The 17,929-nt window shown below is 37.1% G+C and overlaps 1 protein-coding gene across 1 annotated transcript; it reads right to left on the bottom strand.

Annotated features, from left to right (window-relative positions):
* Positions 1 to 8,879: 8,879 nt before the first annotated feature.
* Positions 8,880 to 15,743, bottom strand: LOC143628013 (vacuolar sorting protein 18-like). The gene is made up of 22 exons (XM_077097705.1): positions 15,581 to 15,743; positions 15,264 to 15,473; positions 15,045 to 15,184; positions 14,868 to 14,963; positions 14,708 to 14,779; positions 14,540 to 14,637; positions 13,259 to 13,403; positions 13,036 to 13,179; positions 12,841 to 12,960; positions 12,691 to 12,747; positions 12,557 to 12,616; positions 12,348 to 12,455; positions 12,147 to 12,286; positions 11,992 to 12,070; positions 10,869 to 10,931; positions 10,663 to 10,793; positions 10,479 to 10,584; positions 10,215 to 10,403; positions 9,917 to 10,144; positions 9,528 to 9,842; positions 9,331 to 9,450; positions 8,880 to 9,253 (listed from the first exon to the last, which is right to left on the bottom strand). Exons 1-22 carry the CDS (start codon positions 15,741 to 15,743, stop codon positions 9,080 to 9,082), a joined length of 2,958 nt encoding a protein of 985 aa, XP_076953820.1. The 3' UTR covers positions 8,880 to 9,079.
* Positions 15,744 to 17,929: the final 2,186 nt, after the last annotated feature.

Genomic DNA, 17,929 nt, shown 5'->3' on the forward strand with positions numbered 1-17,929 from the left:
ACAATACCGTACTCATCTAATTCCACCAAATAAACCAATTCAAAAAAAAGGGTTGGAGGAGGGAACCCTTACCCCGGTACCCATTTGGATACCCATCACCCTACCCCGCAAGAGGTATGACGCCGGTAAAACACCTCCATTCAGTCTGCGACAGATCTGGGCCTTCCCTCAGGATCGAACCCGCGCCACTACGGCTTCCCTGTCTTAGTAGAACTTCATTGGTGACGGGTACCTCAAGGCCGCCCGGAGTGGGATTTGAACTTCATACCTCCCATTGGAAAGCCCATGCCTTATCCAACCTAGCTAGACACCAATTGGTCAAATAAACCAATTCAAAACATGATTATTACGGCTTTAAATCAATTAAGGGTTATCCCATGGACCACCCGTCATATCGTATAATATAGCTAAAATAACTACTTATCATGTTAAAATGTATTTTCAGGTGAATCCAAGCCTCAAACGAAGAAACGAATGAAATAACGAAGAAAAAACCAAAGAAAACCCAAGAAAACAGCAAAATATGGGGTTGTGCTTCTGAAGCATGGGGCCGTGCTTACCTATCAGAAAAGACAAAAATCTACAAGAAAAGACAAAATAGTGGACAACTAGACACGGGGCCGTGCTTCAATGGACACGGGGCCGTGGTCACCTTTTAGAAACGAAAAAATGAATTAGAACATGTCACTAAAAAGCACGGGGCCGTGCCTCAGGAAGCACGGGGTCGTGGTCACCTTTCAGAAACGACAAAAAGAATTAGCACATGTCACTAAAAAGCACGGGGTCGTGCCTCATGAAGCACGGGGCCGTGGTGAGTCATCATGTACGATCTGACAACATGCAACTGGGACACGTAGACACGGGGCCGTGCTTCTATCTCCAGATAGACTATAAATAGAGGCTCTTGTGTCATCTGAGAAGTGTGCCTTGAAAAGAATTCTATCCGGTTTTCTCTTATAAAAACACATACTAACACTCACATAGAAGATTTAGTGAAGAGTTTGAAGGCTTGGAGGTCATCACCATCAACCATCTTCATATCATCCATCATCATCATCATTAATAAGGAAGATTCATCTACATTTGGTTAGATTGTTCCAAGTTTAATCATGTATTTGTTATCATCATTCATCTTAATGTTTATCATCATGCTCATTATGAGCTAAACTCCTTTTACTATCTAAAATCTATGAAGAAGCTTTGTTTTAATTAATAATTATACAAAACATGTGGTGTAGTCTAGTAAAGTACATGGTTATATTACAATTATCTTTTGATGAGAAATGTTTCACCATCTTAAATCAGTAATTCAAAGTTGGTGGTTGTCAGTTCTATTGGCAATTGCTCATGATCGATTCATGTTCTTGAAAGATAGAAATACTTTGATACATTATCGAAACAAGGATCCCTATATTGTACTTAGAAATGATGAGATATAAGTTATGATGCATTTCTCTAAGTCTTGGTAATCCGAAAATGGCTTTGCTTAGGATATCATGCTAGTTAAAGAAATCATATGTTAATGGAATGTGTAATTATTACCTACATAAATCAACCAAGGGGAGGTTGTGTGACTAAACTACAACCACCCGAATTTGTTAGAATTGGTATTTGAGAAATCGAAGTCAATCCTAATCTTTCTACTTTACGAAACTACTTGCCAACTTAAATTGACATCATTGAGGTGACATGACATTAGGAAAGGGTGGACTTTAAAATGCGCATGTTACCTCCTTAGTGCCAAAGATGCTCACTTAAGTTTTAAGGAGCTATCTATCATATATTTCTATGGCAAGTTTACCACATGTTTGAATATTAATTATCAATGCTAAAATGGAGTGGATTCTTGATCTTAGATGGTAACCTTCGCATACTTGAACAACTCGTTTAGAATCTCTCGTCTTGGTCACCTATATATTATATATATAAGCATTTATATTTTATAAAAAGTTCAAAAATTAACCCCAAAATGATTAAAACCTCCGATTAAAGTAAAACAACGGTTTATCATTAGAAACATTTGTGTCCACGGATCGATACTTGGTTCTTACCAATACTATTCTACATATACGATAGGTACACATGCCTATTTTGTGTGTGTTTAGTCTTTGTAGAAATCACTTTTATAAATTTAAAACACGATCTTGTGCAAAAAGCTAAATATCCAATCCATCCCATCTTTTATATTTCACCATACGCACAGCACATATCAGCTCTCTTCGATATGAGATGGTTTAGGGCTGGATTTAACGGATTTTTGAGATGGTTCAACGGAGTTGGTTTGAGTTCTAATATGGGATTCGGCTCTTACGGCTTCTTTCATCATCTTTTGTATTTGATTCATATACTTTTCGGTATTTGTTCTTGTTCTTTTTCTTTATCTTTACAGTTTTCTGCTTCCTTTCGAGAAGCTTCAGCATTACTTTGATTCGACATTCTGAAATTTAAATTACATTCTTTTCTTAAACATTCATTTTATTTATTTTACATATATATATATATATATATTACAAACACACACACACACACATATATATATCATCACTTGATATATATAAATATATATATATATATATATATATATTTCTATCCTTATTTTAGAACATTTTAACGTCCTTTATACACATACAACATTGACAACAAAATTTTCTCTAGTCCTTCATAAATTTCTTCACCAACTTGGTCATCTTGTTGCATTTGTGAAGAAGCTTGTCTCATATCTTCTTCTTTTTGCTTCCTTCTTTGGCCACCTTCTTACTCAACTCATCGGTCTCGTGTAATGCTCGATCGAGATGTTCTTTTTGGGACTGCGGGATCACATTCGGATAACCGTATTATGGAGGTGGATCACGGTATCCCATCATCACGATATCATAGTGAGTCTTTGGATATGGGGACGAGGTAACATCAGACGGGTAGTTGTAAAAGGCTTCTGCTGCTGCCTCTTGTTCACGAATCTTGTCTGCTTGTTCTTGAATTGAAGGAACTATGCCTTGGTATGGTGAAAAGCTTGGTGGGAACTTGTTCTTGATTTCTTGAAGATATTGCATGTATGGGTCTACAGATCCATAGCTTGGACTCTTGTGAAATAACGGTTGCACACATCCCTGACCGGGTGGGCAGTCACATTCTGTTGGTTCCTCCATTGGAGTTGTTACTGCCTCAAATATCTCTTCATCATGTTCTTCCTCAGGGTTTTTATCTTCTTTCGGATCTTCTTTTGGATCTTCCTCTTCCTCTGGGTCTTCATCTTCCTCCATAGCTTTTGTTGTATCAGCCACCAAAGGATGCAAGCGATAACTCTCGTAAGGTTGAATGACTCTCATCTTCGTCTTTCGAGAAGGACCATCATAGGTATTGGGGTGAGAATCGATAGAGTTTTAAGCAGAGGTTCCAGTGTGCCATCGCCTTTGGTCGGAGTGGCATTGCATCCAGTCGGAAGAATCGGACTTGGCTTCCTCCTTGATTGGTCTATTGGCGAGGAATGTGTAAGACGGATGAGGATTGGTTAGGTGATACGTCGGGATGTCTGACGAATGATACTCCGGGATACTTGACGAATAATACGTCGGAATGCCAGATGGTTGATACGTCGGGATGTCGGACGGGTGATACATCGGTATGCTTAATGGATGATAACTTGACTGTCTTGGTGCTTCATATTCTTGTCTTGGTGGATCATCGAGGATGTTAATTGGTAGTTTTTCAGTTCCAGGAAAATACACCGGTGTGGGTCGTTCGATTGGGTGATCTTGATTGAATAAGTCTTTGTAGTAATCTTCACTCATGTTGTCCTTTGGCATCGGGTCGGGACATCCAGCTCTTCTTGTGCCGTGCATGAAGCCGTCGATAAGACATCTAAGGGGTGGTTTAGATTGAGGAGGGATAGAAAAGGTTTACCAACCTATCTTATCCCTATTTTAACAAGTAATCATAAAAATTTTCTTAATCACTTGGATCGAAGCTTAGGTATTATCAATTAATAATACCTAATTCACTAAGATCGATGGCTCTGATACCAACCTGTCACACCTCCATCTTAGGCCTAGGCGTGCGACCAACAGTTGGTACCACATTTGTAAATAAATCAGAGTTAGCGGATTAAAACGGAAAATATGTTTGCGTGGATTAAAATATTATATTTACATAATCAAAAGACGTGATTATAAAATACTCGTTTAATGTTTACAAAATATTACTTGTTTATACAAACCACCATTTCATATTTTAATACCAACAAAAGGATATGATCCATCAGATCGCCTAGATGTCACTTCGTCCTTTCCAAGGGTCTAGTCTTCGTTATCTGTAAAATGTTTAGAAAATACGTCAGCAACACATGCTAGTGAATAAGCTGACGCATAAAATATTTTCTTTACTTGATTACCCCTCGAGACATAACTTAGGTCCGGCCCATCGTGGCTTAGGAATAATCAAGTTTTAAAAACAAAACACAATTATAAACTTGATTCTACACAAACTACTCAGCAAACACCGCAACGTTCGACATTACTTAGGTACCATCAATATACACATGATCACCCTCACTCGGACGTAACTTAGGTCCGGCCTATCGTGGCGGAGGCTCATGACCAGGTGTGGTGCGGTGTGCCCACCAACTTTTTACCACATATGTAAGGATCCAAACAAACGTACACGACAGTCTAAGGGTTAGCCATTACTTTTGTTTATAATGTTTTAGAGATACGTAATCTCATGTAATCAATTTTAATTTCTTTTTACTCGATTAAACAAGTTTATAAAGTTGGGCATATTCACCTTTCTTTGAAAAGATCAGCTTCGATACACTGACCGGTTCTTCTTCGTTATCTCGGACCTATAGTACGAGTATAACATTTTATTAATACATGATCTTTAATTTGGCTTAAAAAAACTTAGTCTCTTTTGTATAATCTTTGCCTCGATTATATTTTCTTTTAAACCTTTAGTTTAAAATACTTTCTTTTCTTTTATAAGATAAATATACTTAATTTAACTTATTTACTTTCTTAAACACTACGTTTCTTCTTCTTGAAGAAACGTATACTTTACTTACTTATTATTTAAGAATCTTAATAAACTTAAATAATTTTTATAACAAAGAATCACTTTATAATTATATCTCTTTCTTTTATATTTCCTTTTTATGTTTTCTTTTGTATTTTCGAGGTATCGAGTATATCCCCGACTTAGGGTTTTTAAGCCTTAAATATTTTATAATTATTTTATTCGGGCATTATGCCTACCTTTATTTGCTTATAAAAACCCTAGAAACTTGGGCGGCACTTATACGCCTTTACTTCTCTCGAGCTCCCTTGGTCAACACCTTTCTTGGCACGCGAATCAAGGCACGCCGTTCTTCACGAATCATCAGCACGTACTTCGAGGCAGGGCGTCGAATCGTCTCCTTGGTGGCACAATCTTCTAGATAATGTCGTCGGTACTTCGGGGTATCGTCGATTTAGTGGCACGGAACACGAGATAATGCCGGAATTTAGGAACGGTTTGCGAGGTGATCGATGGCATGCTTTACGAGGTTTAAAGAGATGTTTTAGAGAGAGAAAGTGATGTGAAATTTGGTGTGAAGAATGGGAGGGCCGGAGGCCTCTTTTTATAGGCCGATCCCAGGGCCCATCGCGTATCGCGATGTAGGTGTGGTGAGTCACCTCTAGCTTTGCCACGTGGCGAACATGGTGCCACGTAGTGACACGTGCGAAATGTGCCACATGGGGACACATGGCCGGCTGTCAGACCACGTAATCGCGATACGCGATGACGTTGGGTCTAAGCCGTCGTGTATCGCGATCGGCAGTAGAAACAAAATTTTAATTTTGGTCCTTGAAGTTTTATAACTTGACATTTTTGGCCCAAAATTTTCATCATGTTACAATCATCTTCTTCATCTTCATCTTCATCTTCTTCACCTTAATCATATTCATCACCTTCATCATTATTCCGGTCACCGCCACCGCCACCACGGACATCCACGATATTGTTGTTAACGGCGGTGGTGGTGGCGGTGGAACATAAACCACGGGCATCCGCCACCTTCACCACGGACATCCTCCATCATCTTTCCGGAACATGAATCACCGGTGGTGGTGGTAGCGACGATGGAACATAAACCATCGATGGTGGTGGTGGTGGTGGTGGTAGTGGAGTGTTGAAGCTGTAAGGATGTGTATATGGATAATATGTCAAAGGGTTGGAATATGTTGGTCGGAATTCTTGGGCAGTTGGGTTTAAGGTTGGGTTGTGTTCCATGGCTGGTCGGAATATGTTGCCGGAGGTGATGGTGCCGGTGGTTGGAAAGATGATGAAAGTGATAAATATGATGAAGAAGATGAAGATGTTTTGGGTTTTTTCAAAGGTGAAATTCATATTAGGAGATGAATTTCAAATAAAACCAGAAACAACTTTTTTGAAAACTCACGTGGAAGATAGAAACCGTTTGAAACATCACGTTAAAGATTGTTTTTATCAGGTAAGTTTTCATGCGAAATCCAACGTGTAAGACGGATTTGAACTGAAAACTCGCGTGGTAGGTGGACATCCTTGACATGTGTCAGATTATGATTGATTCTTGAAAAGTCACAGGGAAATTCTCAATGTCACGTGGAAGACGGATTTCAAGGGCTCAAATGGGAATTTGAAATCTGACGGGCCATTTTGAGAATTCTCTCACCTGACAAGGGCTATTTTGGGAATTTTCCCTTAATGAACGACGTAATCCTTCAAACCAAAAACCCGTTAAAATCAATGGAAAAAAACTATAACATCAGTAGATGTTATGTATTAATTAAAAACAAAAACATTTTAAATAGGAAAAAATGAATTTCTATGTTAAGTTATCAATGTGTTAACAATATTGTTTTTGGCATTGGGGTTGTGGTCCAATGATAGAGGCAAAACTTCTAATACATTAAGGTTTGGAGAGGTTGTGGATACAAAACTCATTTCCAACAAAGGATTAAAAAATTCACTTTTCAGAAAAAAAAAATCAATGTGTTAGGTGTGGAAAGAGACTTATTAGAAGAGACTGAATAAAGAAACAAGACACTCTAACTCTAATAAAAAAAAGGTATTTTCTTATACTAGAAAAGGAAAGAATATATATATGTGTATCAGTGTATGTGCTGATGCAAGTTGATGATGGTGAAGTCCCGTCTATGCGTTTGAATAATTAAAAAGTTGTTACAAGTCAAACAGAAGAACTCAACCCAAAAGACTAGTCTGATAGGTGAGGGAACCCATTTGGCTTATAAACCCCACATCAGTTGCCCATACAACCGATGTGGGACAAGTCTCATACCTTGCAATGTTTTCAGTCCGTAACAAAAGTGTCCCCTTGTTATCCTCTCTGTCTTCCATTATTTTTTGTTGTCCGTTTAGAAAACTAGCTTTTTATAGGTTACACTTACATATGAATTATAGTAATTTCATAGTAAATAGTAAGAATCACATCAAACTTACCTCATAACCTTTCTTTCGTCACTCACTCTCATTAAACATGACCTCCTCCTTCGGTTAAAATGAAGCTTTTGTATATGTAACTAACATAGGGTCTGTAGTTAATTGGTCAACCATTAACTCCACTGTTTATGAGAGACTAATTCATGTATATATACTTGCTAACAAGCATTCTAGATTTGAGATTTTTGAAATAAAAACCCCTCTCGAAACTATTGCTGTGACATGTAGAACAAAGAAGTTATACTTGTGATCTTACGCTAGGAACCTTAAACGTTGGACATTACAAGTGCAATGTGCCCTTAAATGACAAATGACAATAGTTTATTAAATAAGACCTATACCAGTAGCATGATTAGTTGATCCAAATATTACGAATCAAACACGAGCTATAGTTGATCTTTTGAGATCTGAAAGCTTTCAGTTCCTTCCATATATATTATAGTCCATCTAGGATATTGCATGTGTTGTATATTTTGTTGTCTGAAACCCATAGTCAAACAGCTAAACAAACCGGGTACTTGTATGTGATTGTAGATGAAGAAATTGAAGCCTGGATCGTGCTCTAAATCGCGAATCACTACAATACAAGATAAACCTATCTGTGAGTTACACACAATTAATTATTGGATTAGACAGAGCATTCTAATCATGGAATTGAGTTTTGATGTTCCTATGTATCGATGAAGAACCAGAGATAACCCTCTGTAACCGCCTGTTCTCTTTTGCATGCGTGCAATCGAGAGTCTCTAACCAAGAAAAACCATCGGCCTGATTTATTATTACTCAAACTCAAGGCCTAATCCAATTAAGTCTAATTAACACAACACTTAAGTCCAAGTAGATTATTACTCAAAGCAAACATAAAATCCAATAATAAAGCCCAAATACTATTAGTATTAAACAAACCCCGGCGTCAAGTAACTCGTTCGGTCTCTATTGTTAATTTCTACGATCGACAAGTTGATCTGATATACTCACAAATCTCACAATAGACATCAAGACTAATCTCTCTCTGAGTTTTTGGTGTGTTAACGGTTTGAAGTAACAATTTTCAACACATTCACGTATATACAACAAATAAACATTTGTCATTAACAATATCCTACACAATTAGAAGGGCGATATGTGACACAGATTAAAGAATCAAAGACAGAATATGCATAACGCAATAAAACTTAATTGGTGATACACAAAAGAAAGATGATATTGGAAAAGAAGACTCAGCCATGAGGAACTTAGACAAGCATTTGACAGATTAAACAGGTTTGTGCCAGATAAAATGAATACATTATGCTGGTATTATGTCGCATGACTCTCTGCTATTGGCACAATTAAATTAATTACTCTGTTTATTATAAAAATAAACTATAAAAGATATAACTATTTTGTAACTTTCTCTCCTCTCAAAACCATCATAAAATCCATACAAAGTCCTTTTGTCTTCAACATCAAACAAAGATCAACTCAGATCATGCAACATAAACAATTGTACGATGTTAACATAAATTATACATCCATAAACAAACACCACATGCTACATATCAACAAAACTGAAAAAACCACCCTCACACGTGTGCTTTAGTTTTCGATGCAACCCGTCTTAGTTTCACACGACAAACGCAATACCCTTCTCACTTCCAACATTCTTGGACATAATCTCCCACGAAGAAACCAGATACGATTCCTCTGGTAAAACAAACGGTTTTGAAATCTCGCTTATCATCAAATCCCCACAAAACGGACATTCACTCGCTATTGCATCATCTAGCTGCGACCGAATCTGTTCATCATGATACCAAAACATTTACTAGCATCACACTTCAAATAATATAGCTGCATACATACATACAAACATACCTTGTCAATAGGTGTCACACTTGTCGTCAACTCATCACCACTTAACCCACCATTTACACCATCCTTTGGCTCCACACTCATTAAAGTGAGCTGCTTTTGAAGATCCAGTATATACTCAGCCTGCAAATGGATTTTAAAATTTCCGGTTAACATGCCGGATTAACTGATAATAAATTTATAATCTAACTAATACTTACTTGATGTCGATCAGTACATTTGGTAACATGTGCAACAAGGCATTGTGCATGAAACGCGTGTCCACACGGGAACACATAAAAAGGTGCCATTGCCCCAATTGTTGTATAACCTCTTGACACACGATGATCAGCAGAAGGCAAAATTACCCGCTTGCAAACCCCACATTCTTCATCACGGTCAACGACTGTATATCTTTGAGCAAGGGCACTTATGTCATTTCTAATATTATCAGCACCATGTGTCGCGTCATTCATCTCCTCTTTTAATTTCTCAATTTGCTGATTATAATCCTCTAAAGATGAACAAATTGCTTCCTACAGTTTAAACAAAAAAAGAATTAATTACTTGCTGATTATTAATTATTGGCTCACAAAGTCGCATTAATTACCTTAAAGTCATCAATTAGTGCAAAGTCCGGGAAGAAAGGTAAGATATCTTCAATCTTTAACAGACAATCGGTTTCTTTAAGAAACGCAATTGCTTTTCTAATGTTATCTCTTTTAGTACCTTTTTCCTGCTCAACAACATGTTTGGCAACCATAAGCCATAACTTCTTCCTCAGGTCTTCATCATCTTCCACTTTGTCTGCTTCAGCCATTGCGAGCTCCGGGTCAACCTTACTCACGAAAGTCAAATAATGAGTATATTCAACAGGCAGATAATATATAAGTGGAAAAAACTATTACCTGAAGAGCAAGTGCAACAGCTTCTTCATGCATAAACATCATGCTGTAAATATGAACACATGCACGCATACGTTTTTCTTTTAAGCAAAGACGTAACGCATATTTAGGGTCATAAAAGAAGTCAGGCCCATTAGGCCGTCCTTTCCCAAATTTGCATTGTAAGAACCGCAAAAGGGCACTGTCGTCTTCCTGAATGTTTATAAGAAAACTTAAAAATTATTAGTTTATATGATAATAATATTATAGAATGAATAATACACAAACCTTCTTGGCATATAGAGAGAGCAAGAGGTTATGAACACCGGGATCCTCATTCTGCAACCGGTGAACACAAAATTCTAAATACTTGATTACTTCATGGGTTTCATTCCTGCATATGAAACTTTATGCGTCAATAACTCAATATATCTATAATTATATTTATTACGTTTATAAATAGTGATCTTACTTTGCATGAGGTTCACTTGAATAAGACATCATTGCAGGAATCAGTTTTCTTGGATTCAAGTCTTTTCGGGTCATCCATGATTCAACGGTTTCATATGCATCAAGCATGATGAGATCTGGAGCAAACTTATACTGCACCATAATGATGATTAATATGTGACTTTGTTTACAAAACTGATATTCGTAAAAAAATATATAAATATTTACCTGAAGTTCAACAGAAACACCCGGTTTTTGAAGTACATCTAAGGCTCTTTTCGCTTCTCCTTGCTACACAAGTAAATTAAAGGGCAGATCAGTAAATCATCATCATCATCGTACTCAGTATATCCCACCAATAGCAAAGCTATGGTAGGGTCTGAGGAGGGTAAGATGTAGGCAGCCTTACCTCTACCCCATAGGGATAGAGAGGCTGCTTCCGGTGAGACCCCCGGCTCGATAGTAGTTTTGCATCAAGCCTTGGACATAAGGCACATAGCACTCAATCATCGGGACACCAGCTGATCGGTGCATGTACCCTTATCTTTCAGCTATCAACGCCACTACATGATGCCTGATTAACCGTCCGTCACTTTTAATGTTATTTTCACGAGATTAGTAAAATAACGTCAAAATTAGTGCAATTTTGACGAACGAATTGAGTTAAAAAGGGCAGATCAGTAAAATCCATTATAAAAGTGGGTACACATTGAGTTAAACTAAAACACTACTGGTAGGGCTGTAAATGAACTGAACCATTCAGCGGAAGTCGGTTAACCTTTAATAAATGAACAAACACGAACAACATTTGTTGTTTATTTAGTTAAACGAACAAATAGAACAGTTCAATTATGTTTGTGAACACTCATTTATTTAAAATCGTTTTCATTCATTTACGTTCACCCATGTTCGTTATTTACAGTTGTTAGTCCGTTAATCGTTCATTTATACATTCATCAAACTTTTTAGGTCCTTACAGTTAAGTCGAGCTTTTAAAAATTAAAATATAACCCATTAGAATTTAGTCTAGTTTTATTATTAAACATTTAAACCTAATGATCATGTTTACTTTAAATTGGTGTTTGCTCAATTACGTTCTCGCTTATGTTCGTTCATCTATTTTCAGTTATGTTCATTTATATTGTTAATGAACAAACACGACCAAGAAAACTGCATACGTTTAACTTCGTGTTCGATTAAAGTTGAACAGACGAATATGAACATTCCCAGTCATGTTCGTTCAATTGGTTTACAGGCCTCATTCTTGGCTCAATATGAAGCATAAAACTCTACATTTTTAATTAACCCCAAAAATAATTATGAAGTCAATTTTACAAATTTAAAAAAAAACCTGAATGTAGTGATGAATGACAATCTCATGTTGTTCCATTAGACTAGCAAAATATACCAATTCATCAACTCTACCATAGCTACAACATACATCGACACATGAATTATTCAAATTGCAAAATAAAATAATAATGATAATAACGAAATGATAAGAACCTTTCAAGTATCTTCATTGTAGTTGCTTCATCCAACACATCTTTACTGTCACTAAGAAAAGCACGGAATTCCATAAGAATTGATTGGTATTCTGAATTTCGCTTCTCGGGTGAGTCGTCTTCCAGCAGTAATCTATTGATCTGAAATAATATATAAATGAAAATATGCTTTTGAGGAATTATAAAACAAATTAATATAAACCTTGTCAAGGTACAGTTCAGTGGCCCATGTAGATATCATCATTATTTGAAATTTATCATCTTTCCCAATATTATCAAGCTTCCGTAATAAAAACGTCCTTAACGCATCCTTCAAGAAACAATAAAAAATTATAGAAACGCGTTAGTCATGTAGATAGCATTAATGTAATTTATATAAAATCTCATAGAATGAAACAGAACTGTATATACCTGTTCACCTATGCCTATAAACTTCAATGTGATTTCTTCAAATGACAATGCATAGTTGATCTGCAAAAAATTACTTGTTTCAACTAAAACGCGAAGTAAGAGAAAATCAATAAATAACAAAAATAGTCACTCACTTTAGCAAAGAAAGATGCTGCTCTAAAAAAGTCCCCTGCTGAAAAAGCAGTTTCAGCCTGCAATACACAAACCACTTGAGCCAATAATATTGTAAATCAATATAAATTATATAATATTATAAACATTAACAAGAAAATAACTGACAGCACCTGTTCTAAATATACTTGGTCTCTCTGGTAAGGATCAGAACAATTTGCCAAAGCAGCAGCATATTCCTTTAAATCCAGATACACTTTCCACATATCTCGGCCTTCATCCGTTACCGACACCTATTTTGATACTCAAAAGTCAACACTTTATCAAAAAAGAATATGTGTGTGTGTAATGTAACTTATAATGAAAACCTGAAAGATTGAGTTTTCATCATATGCATAGAACAAGCCAGCAGATGCATCAATGGATAAGCCAATTATCCCCTTTGATGCTGACTCAGATGTTTGGTCAAAATAAAGTTCTTCCACAATTTGCTCACTGATTCTATTTACAACCTAAATGATGCATATATTAATGGGATGAAAAATATAAATTGCAAAAAGTTTAATATTAGATACAAGTATTCGTTCTCACCTTCACTCTGTTTCCAATTAGAAGCAAGAAGTGAAACTCTGAGAGTGCAATAGAACTAGGTTTAACCACTTCACCACCATCACTTAATTTTGAATAATCCAAAAGAGCTTTATTCTCCACAAAACTCACAGCCCCGTTTGACGATCTTATGATTTCAACAAAACAATTTTATTGGATACTCTCATAAAAGAAGGAATATTGGTTTTAAATAATCCCAACTATGCCATATTGGTAAATAACAGTCCGAACTTTACATTTGCCTGCTGACAGTCCCATCTATTGGTGTATTTGTTTTTAACAGGCCGCGACTAACGGATGACTAACTCCGTTAGTGATTTGATGACGTGGCACGCCTAGTTGTCTAAAAATTGCTTACATGGCATCTTATGTGGCTCAGTATAAGAATTTTATTTATTTCTCTCTCTCTCTCTCTCTCTCTCTCTCTCTCTCTCTCTCTCTCTCTCTCTCCTGCGGTTCACTCACCACCACCGCCACCCGCCGCCACCAAACCCTAGGCCCGCCAACATTGTTGGAGAAACAAGCAAATATAATTCAGAAACTCGATTGCTTCTTTTCTTTTCTTCATTGTATTGATTAAAAAACATAATTCAAACACGAGTTATAAATCCAACCAGGCAACCACTGCATCACCACCATCTCTCCCCTTCATTCATCAATTCAATTTTCAAATATCCATAAAATGCATTTGAGGTTTACTGATTCAAATTTCAAAGGTTTATTGATTCAAGAAAATCGGAGGTTGCAGAGGTGCGTAACAGAAGTTTCAAGTGGCGGTGGCGGCGGCGGTGACAGAGGGTGGGACGAAGGTGGCAGAGGGTGGGACAGAGGTTGCAGGCGGCGGCGGAGGGCGGCAGAGGTGGTTAACGGAGGCTGCATGTGCTAACGTAGAAGAAGGCTTGGAGGAGAGGCTGTGGTGGCACGAAAGATCTTTTGTAGCGGCGGTGGTGGCGGAAAGTCTGGCGTGGCAGCGGTGGAAGTGGGTGGCCGTGAAGTGAAAAAGGTAGCGGAGCTGCAGATGGAGGTAATAACCATATAAGCCATATACCACGTCAGCAAATCACTAACGGAGTTAGTCATCGTTAGTCGCGGCCTATTAAAAACAAATACACCAATAGTTGGGACTGTCAGCAGCCAAGTGTAAAGTTCGGGACTGTTATTTGTCATGTCAGCAGCCAAGTTGGGATTATTTAAAACCAATATTCCAAAAAAGAATGATCAGATAATCATAAAGAATAATGTAACTACTAACTAACTCTGCACCTGTTTTGTGCCCCAAAATTCAGACCACCATGATAGATACCAGCTCCAGAAAGCCAAGCAAAATGCACTGCTCTTCTTTGCTTAATGAAGAAATGCAGCTCACTAAAAGATAATTTATTAACTATTAATATAGACTTTAATATAAAAACTATGAAGTATATAAAGCACTTGCCTATTTGGAATGTCTCCAGGAAGCTCCATAAAATGCACTGCACGGTCTACATAACTGGCAAAGACAGCCTAAGTTGAAAATACAAAGTATTTAAATTATGCTATCAGCAATACCAGAAAGAAGATATAACATGTGCCATCATGACAAATAAATTACCTCCGGAGATCCGGTACCCGTAAAAGAATAGAGCCTTGTTGGCGTTACTGCCATAATATAGTATCTAGTTCCAGTGTTAAAGCTAGCTGTTTCCATCTATACATAAGTTTTATAAAAAAATCAATTGATTTATAAGATGGTGAGTAGAAAATAATAAACTTTAGAAAGAAAAGACACCTGTAACCCTTTAAAAGCTTCTGGCATATCAGATAGTTGAAATATAAATTTGATATATTTCTCCCTCTTGTCTTTCTCATCAACAGCAATTTCATGCAGCTGACCATTATCGGTACCAAGAATAACCTCTCGTGTGGAAGCTGTCCAGTATTTATAAATATAAGATAGACGAAAGTGATGATTTATCATGTGATGGTAAAAGATGAAACAGTAAGTAACCTTCTGTAATCTGTTGTCTATTCCAGGCAACGGTGTTTATGACAATGCCTTTAAGTTTGGTCAAGAGTCTGGGCCTTGGCCACTTTGCGTGCATGTAATACGTATCAGAAGCGCCATTGCCGGTTACGTTGGCAAGACAATGACTGCCACCGGGATCAACAAAAACTCTGTGGATGGACTGGTCAGAACGACCAGCAGAGAGATCAATATCTATAAAAGTAATATATATAATACAATACATGATGATGATTAGTATTTTATTTTAAATAATAATAATAATAATAAAGAGGATGAAATGAGATTTTGATTATTTATACCATAGGAATCACCGAGACCAAAATCATGTCTGATTAGCCATCCAGTACTGGTTCCAAGAACAATGACATCATTTCCAGATGCCATACAAGTAATAACTCCATGACCTTTGGCTGCATGTCTTTCTAAAAGATCAACGGTGAACACCTGCCTTTTGTAATCCATCAATGCCTGGAAACAAAATAAATGAAAATATTCAATTGAATAAAAATAAATCATTCCCCTTCAATTAAATTCCATTCCATCATCCAAATAAATAATAAAAAGGCTTACCGGAATGAATGAAAGACGGAAGGTTTAAGGTGTTGAATTGAATTGAGTACCGATGATGATTCCAATAATTGTAATTGCAAGGATCAGAGGATGTTGTTTATTCACAATTAAACAGCCCTAATACAATATAATATATATACGACAAGATCATCAACTCTCCGGAGGAGGAAGTGCCCAACTGCCTCGATCTCAGATTACTTTAATTCCTTTAGTTTCTATTCTACCTGCCCTCATTATCATTATTATTAACAAGTGTGTGTGTGTGTGTATCAAAAGTTGTATTCTAACAAAATAACAAGTATAATGATGAAGTGGCACTTCAGTTCGGAAAATGAGTTGAAAATCTAGAAATATTTACGCAAGAAGAGAAACAAACAAACAAACAATGGATGACCCCTTGTCACATAATAAAAAAGATTATAACTCCCTGGAAATTGATACACTCTTGTCAATATACGTATAACATACATAAGCCATGATGAAATGCGTTAAATTGTTGCTTGAATTTTAGTACTTATTGCCTTTACCGCATATTAGTCAGGGAATGGTTGCTAAACGTACACTAACAACTCATTCCAATCAGCATTCATCGCTATTTGTATGTTTTCAACAAGTAATGGGGTCATTGGTGTCGATGCATCCTCTCATTTTGCTAGGATGCTTGGCTTCAAAAAAATATCAACTAAAATACTCACAATTAGAGGTGCACAAACCCGGCATTCTCAGGAACCGATACCGAGTATGGTCAATAAAAGTCAAAACCAGTTCCGGACTTCCAGGTATAGTCGAGTATTTGACCGGTTCCATCGGGTTTTATTCGGATTTCAGGTAGAATCGGGTTTTGACCAGATATTGGCGAAACCGGTTCCACCGGGTACAGTTCCGTGGGAAACCCAAAACCCGGTCCGTACCCGCGGGTAGGGTAGGTTTTTTTGTGCACCTCTACTCACAATGCTTTTAGATAGCCGTCAAAAGTATAAACCAATGTTTTCAAACCCGACCCGGATGCCTTACTGGGTCAAAGATCAGACCGACCCGAGAGGGCGGACCGGACATCGACCCGGATAACGTTATAAATAATATATTATATATAAAAAATTATAAAACTAGTTATTGTTTTAGACAGGCTCAAAAGAAAAAAAATTGAAGAACTTATCTTTAATATTTTTTCTCAAAACAACATTTGTTAATTGTCTATTTAATATTATTTATTACTTTCTAATATGTTAAGTGGATTTTAAGTTCTAAAAATCAAAATATAAGTTCTACACTATACATATTATTATTTGGGCTTTTCAAGCCCAAGTTAAATAAATATATGCCAGCCACCACCGTAGTGCTTTTCAGTTAACCAACCCTAACATGTTTATTATTAGGGAAAATTCCCATAATAGCCCATTTAGAGAATGTGTTTCCAAGATTATCCCCACTAATTCAAGTTTTCAACTTTGTCTCTTTGTTATCTCGTCGCCGACGACATGATAGCGAACACTGACGATGCGTTACTGAAACAAATAGGATAACGACACGTGGCCGAAATAGGTCGTCAACGATGCGTTAGTGGATAACGCATCGTTGCTACCTTACGTTAGCAACATAACGCATCGCTGCTACCCTACGTTACGTTAGCAACATAACGCGTCGCTGCTACCCTACGTTACGTATAACATAGGGTTGACGATGCGTTATGTTGCTAACGTAGGGTAGCGGCGATACATTATGTTGCTGCTACCTTGTTATGACAACACAAGGGTTCCACGATGCGTTAGTGATAATGCATCATTGCTACCCTACGTTAGCAACATAACGCATCGCCGCTACCCTACGTTAGCAACATAACGCATCGCCGCTACCCTACGTTAGCAACATAACGCAATGTCAACACAGATTCCGGCCACGTGTCGTTATCCTATTTGTTTCAGTAATGCAACGTCGGTGTTCGCTATCATGTCGTCGGCGACGAGATACCAAAGAGACAAAGTTGGAAACTTGAATTAATGGGGATAAACTTGGAAACACATTCTATGAATGGGTCATTTTGGGAATTTTCCCTTATTATTAACCCTTGTTTACATAGC

The sequence above is a fragment of the Bidens hawaiensis genome, unplaced genomic scaffold, assembly GCF_021521415.1.
Source record: "Bidens hawaiensis isolate Kalapana, Puna unplaced genomic scaffold, B.hawaiensis_p1.1 tig00004773_1, whole genome shotgun sequence".
NCBI classification, from domain to species: domain Eukaryota; kingdom Viridiplantae; phylum Streptophyta; class Magnoliopsida; order Asterales; family Asteraceae; genus Bidens; species Bidens hawaiensis.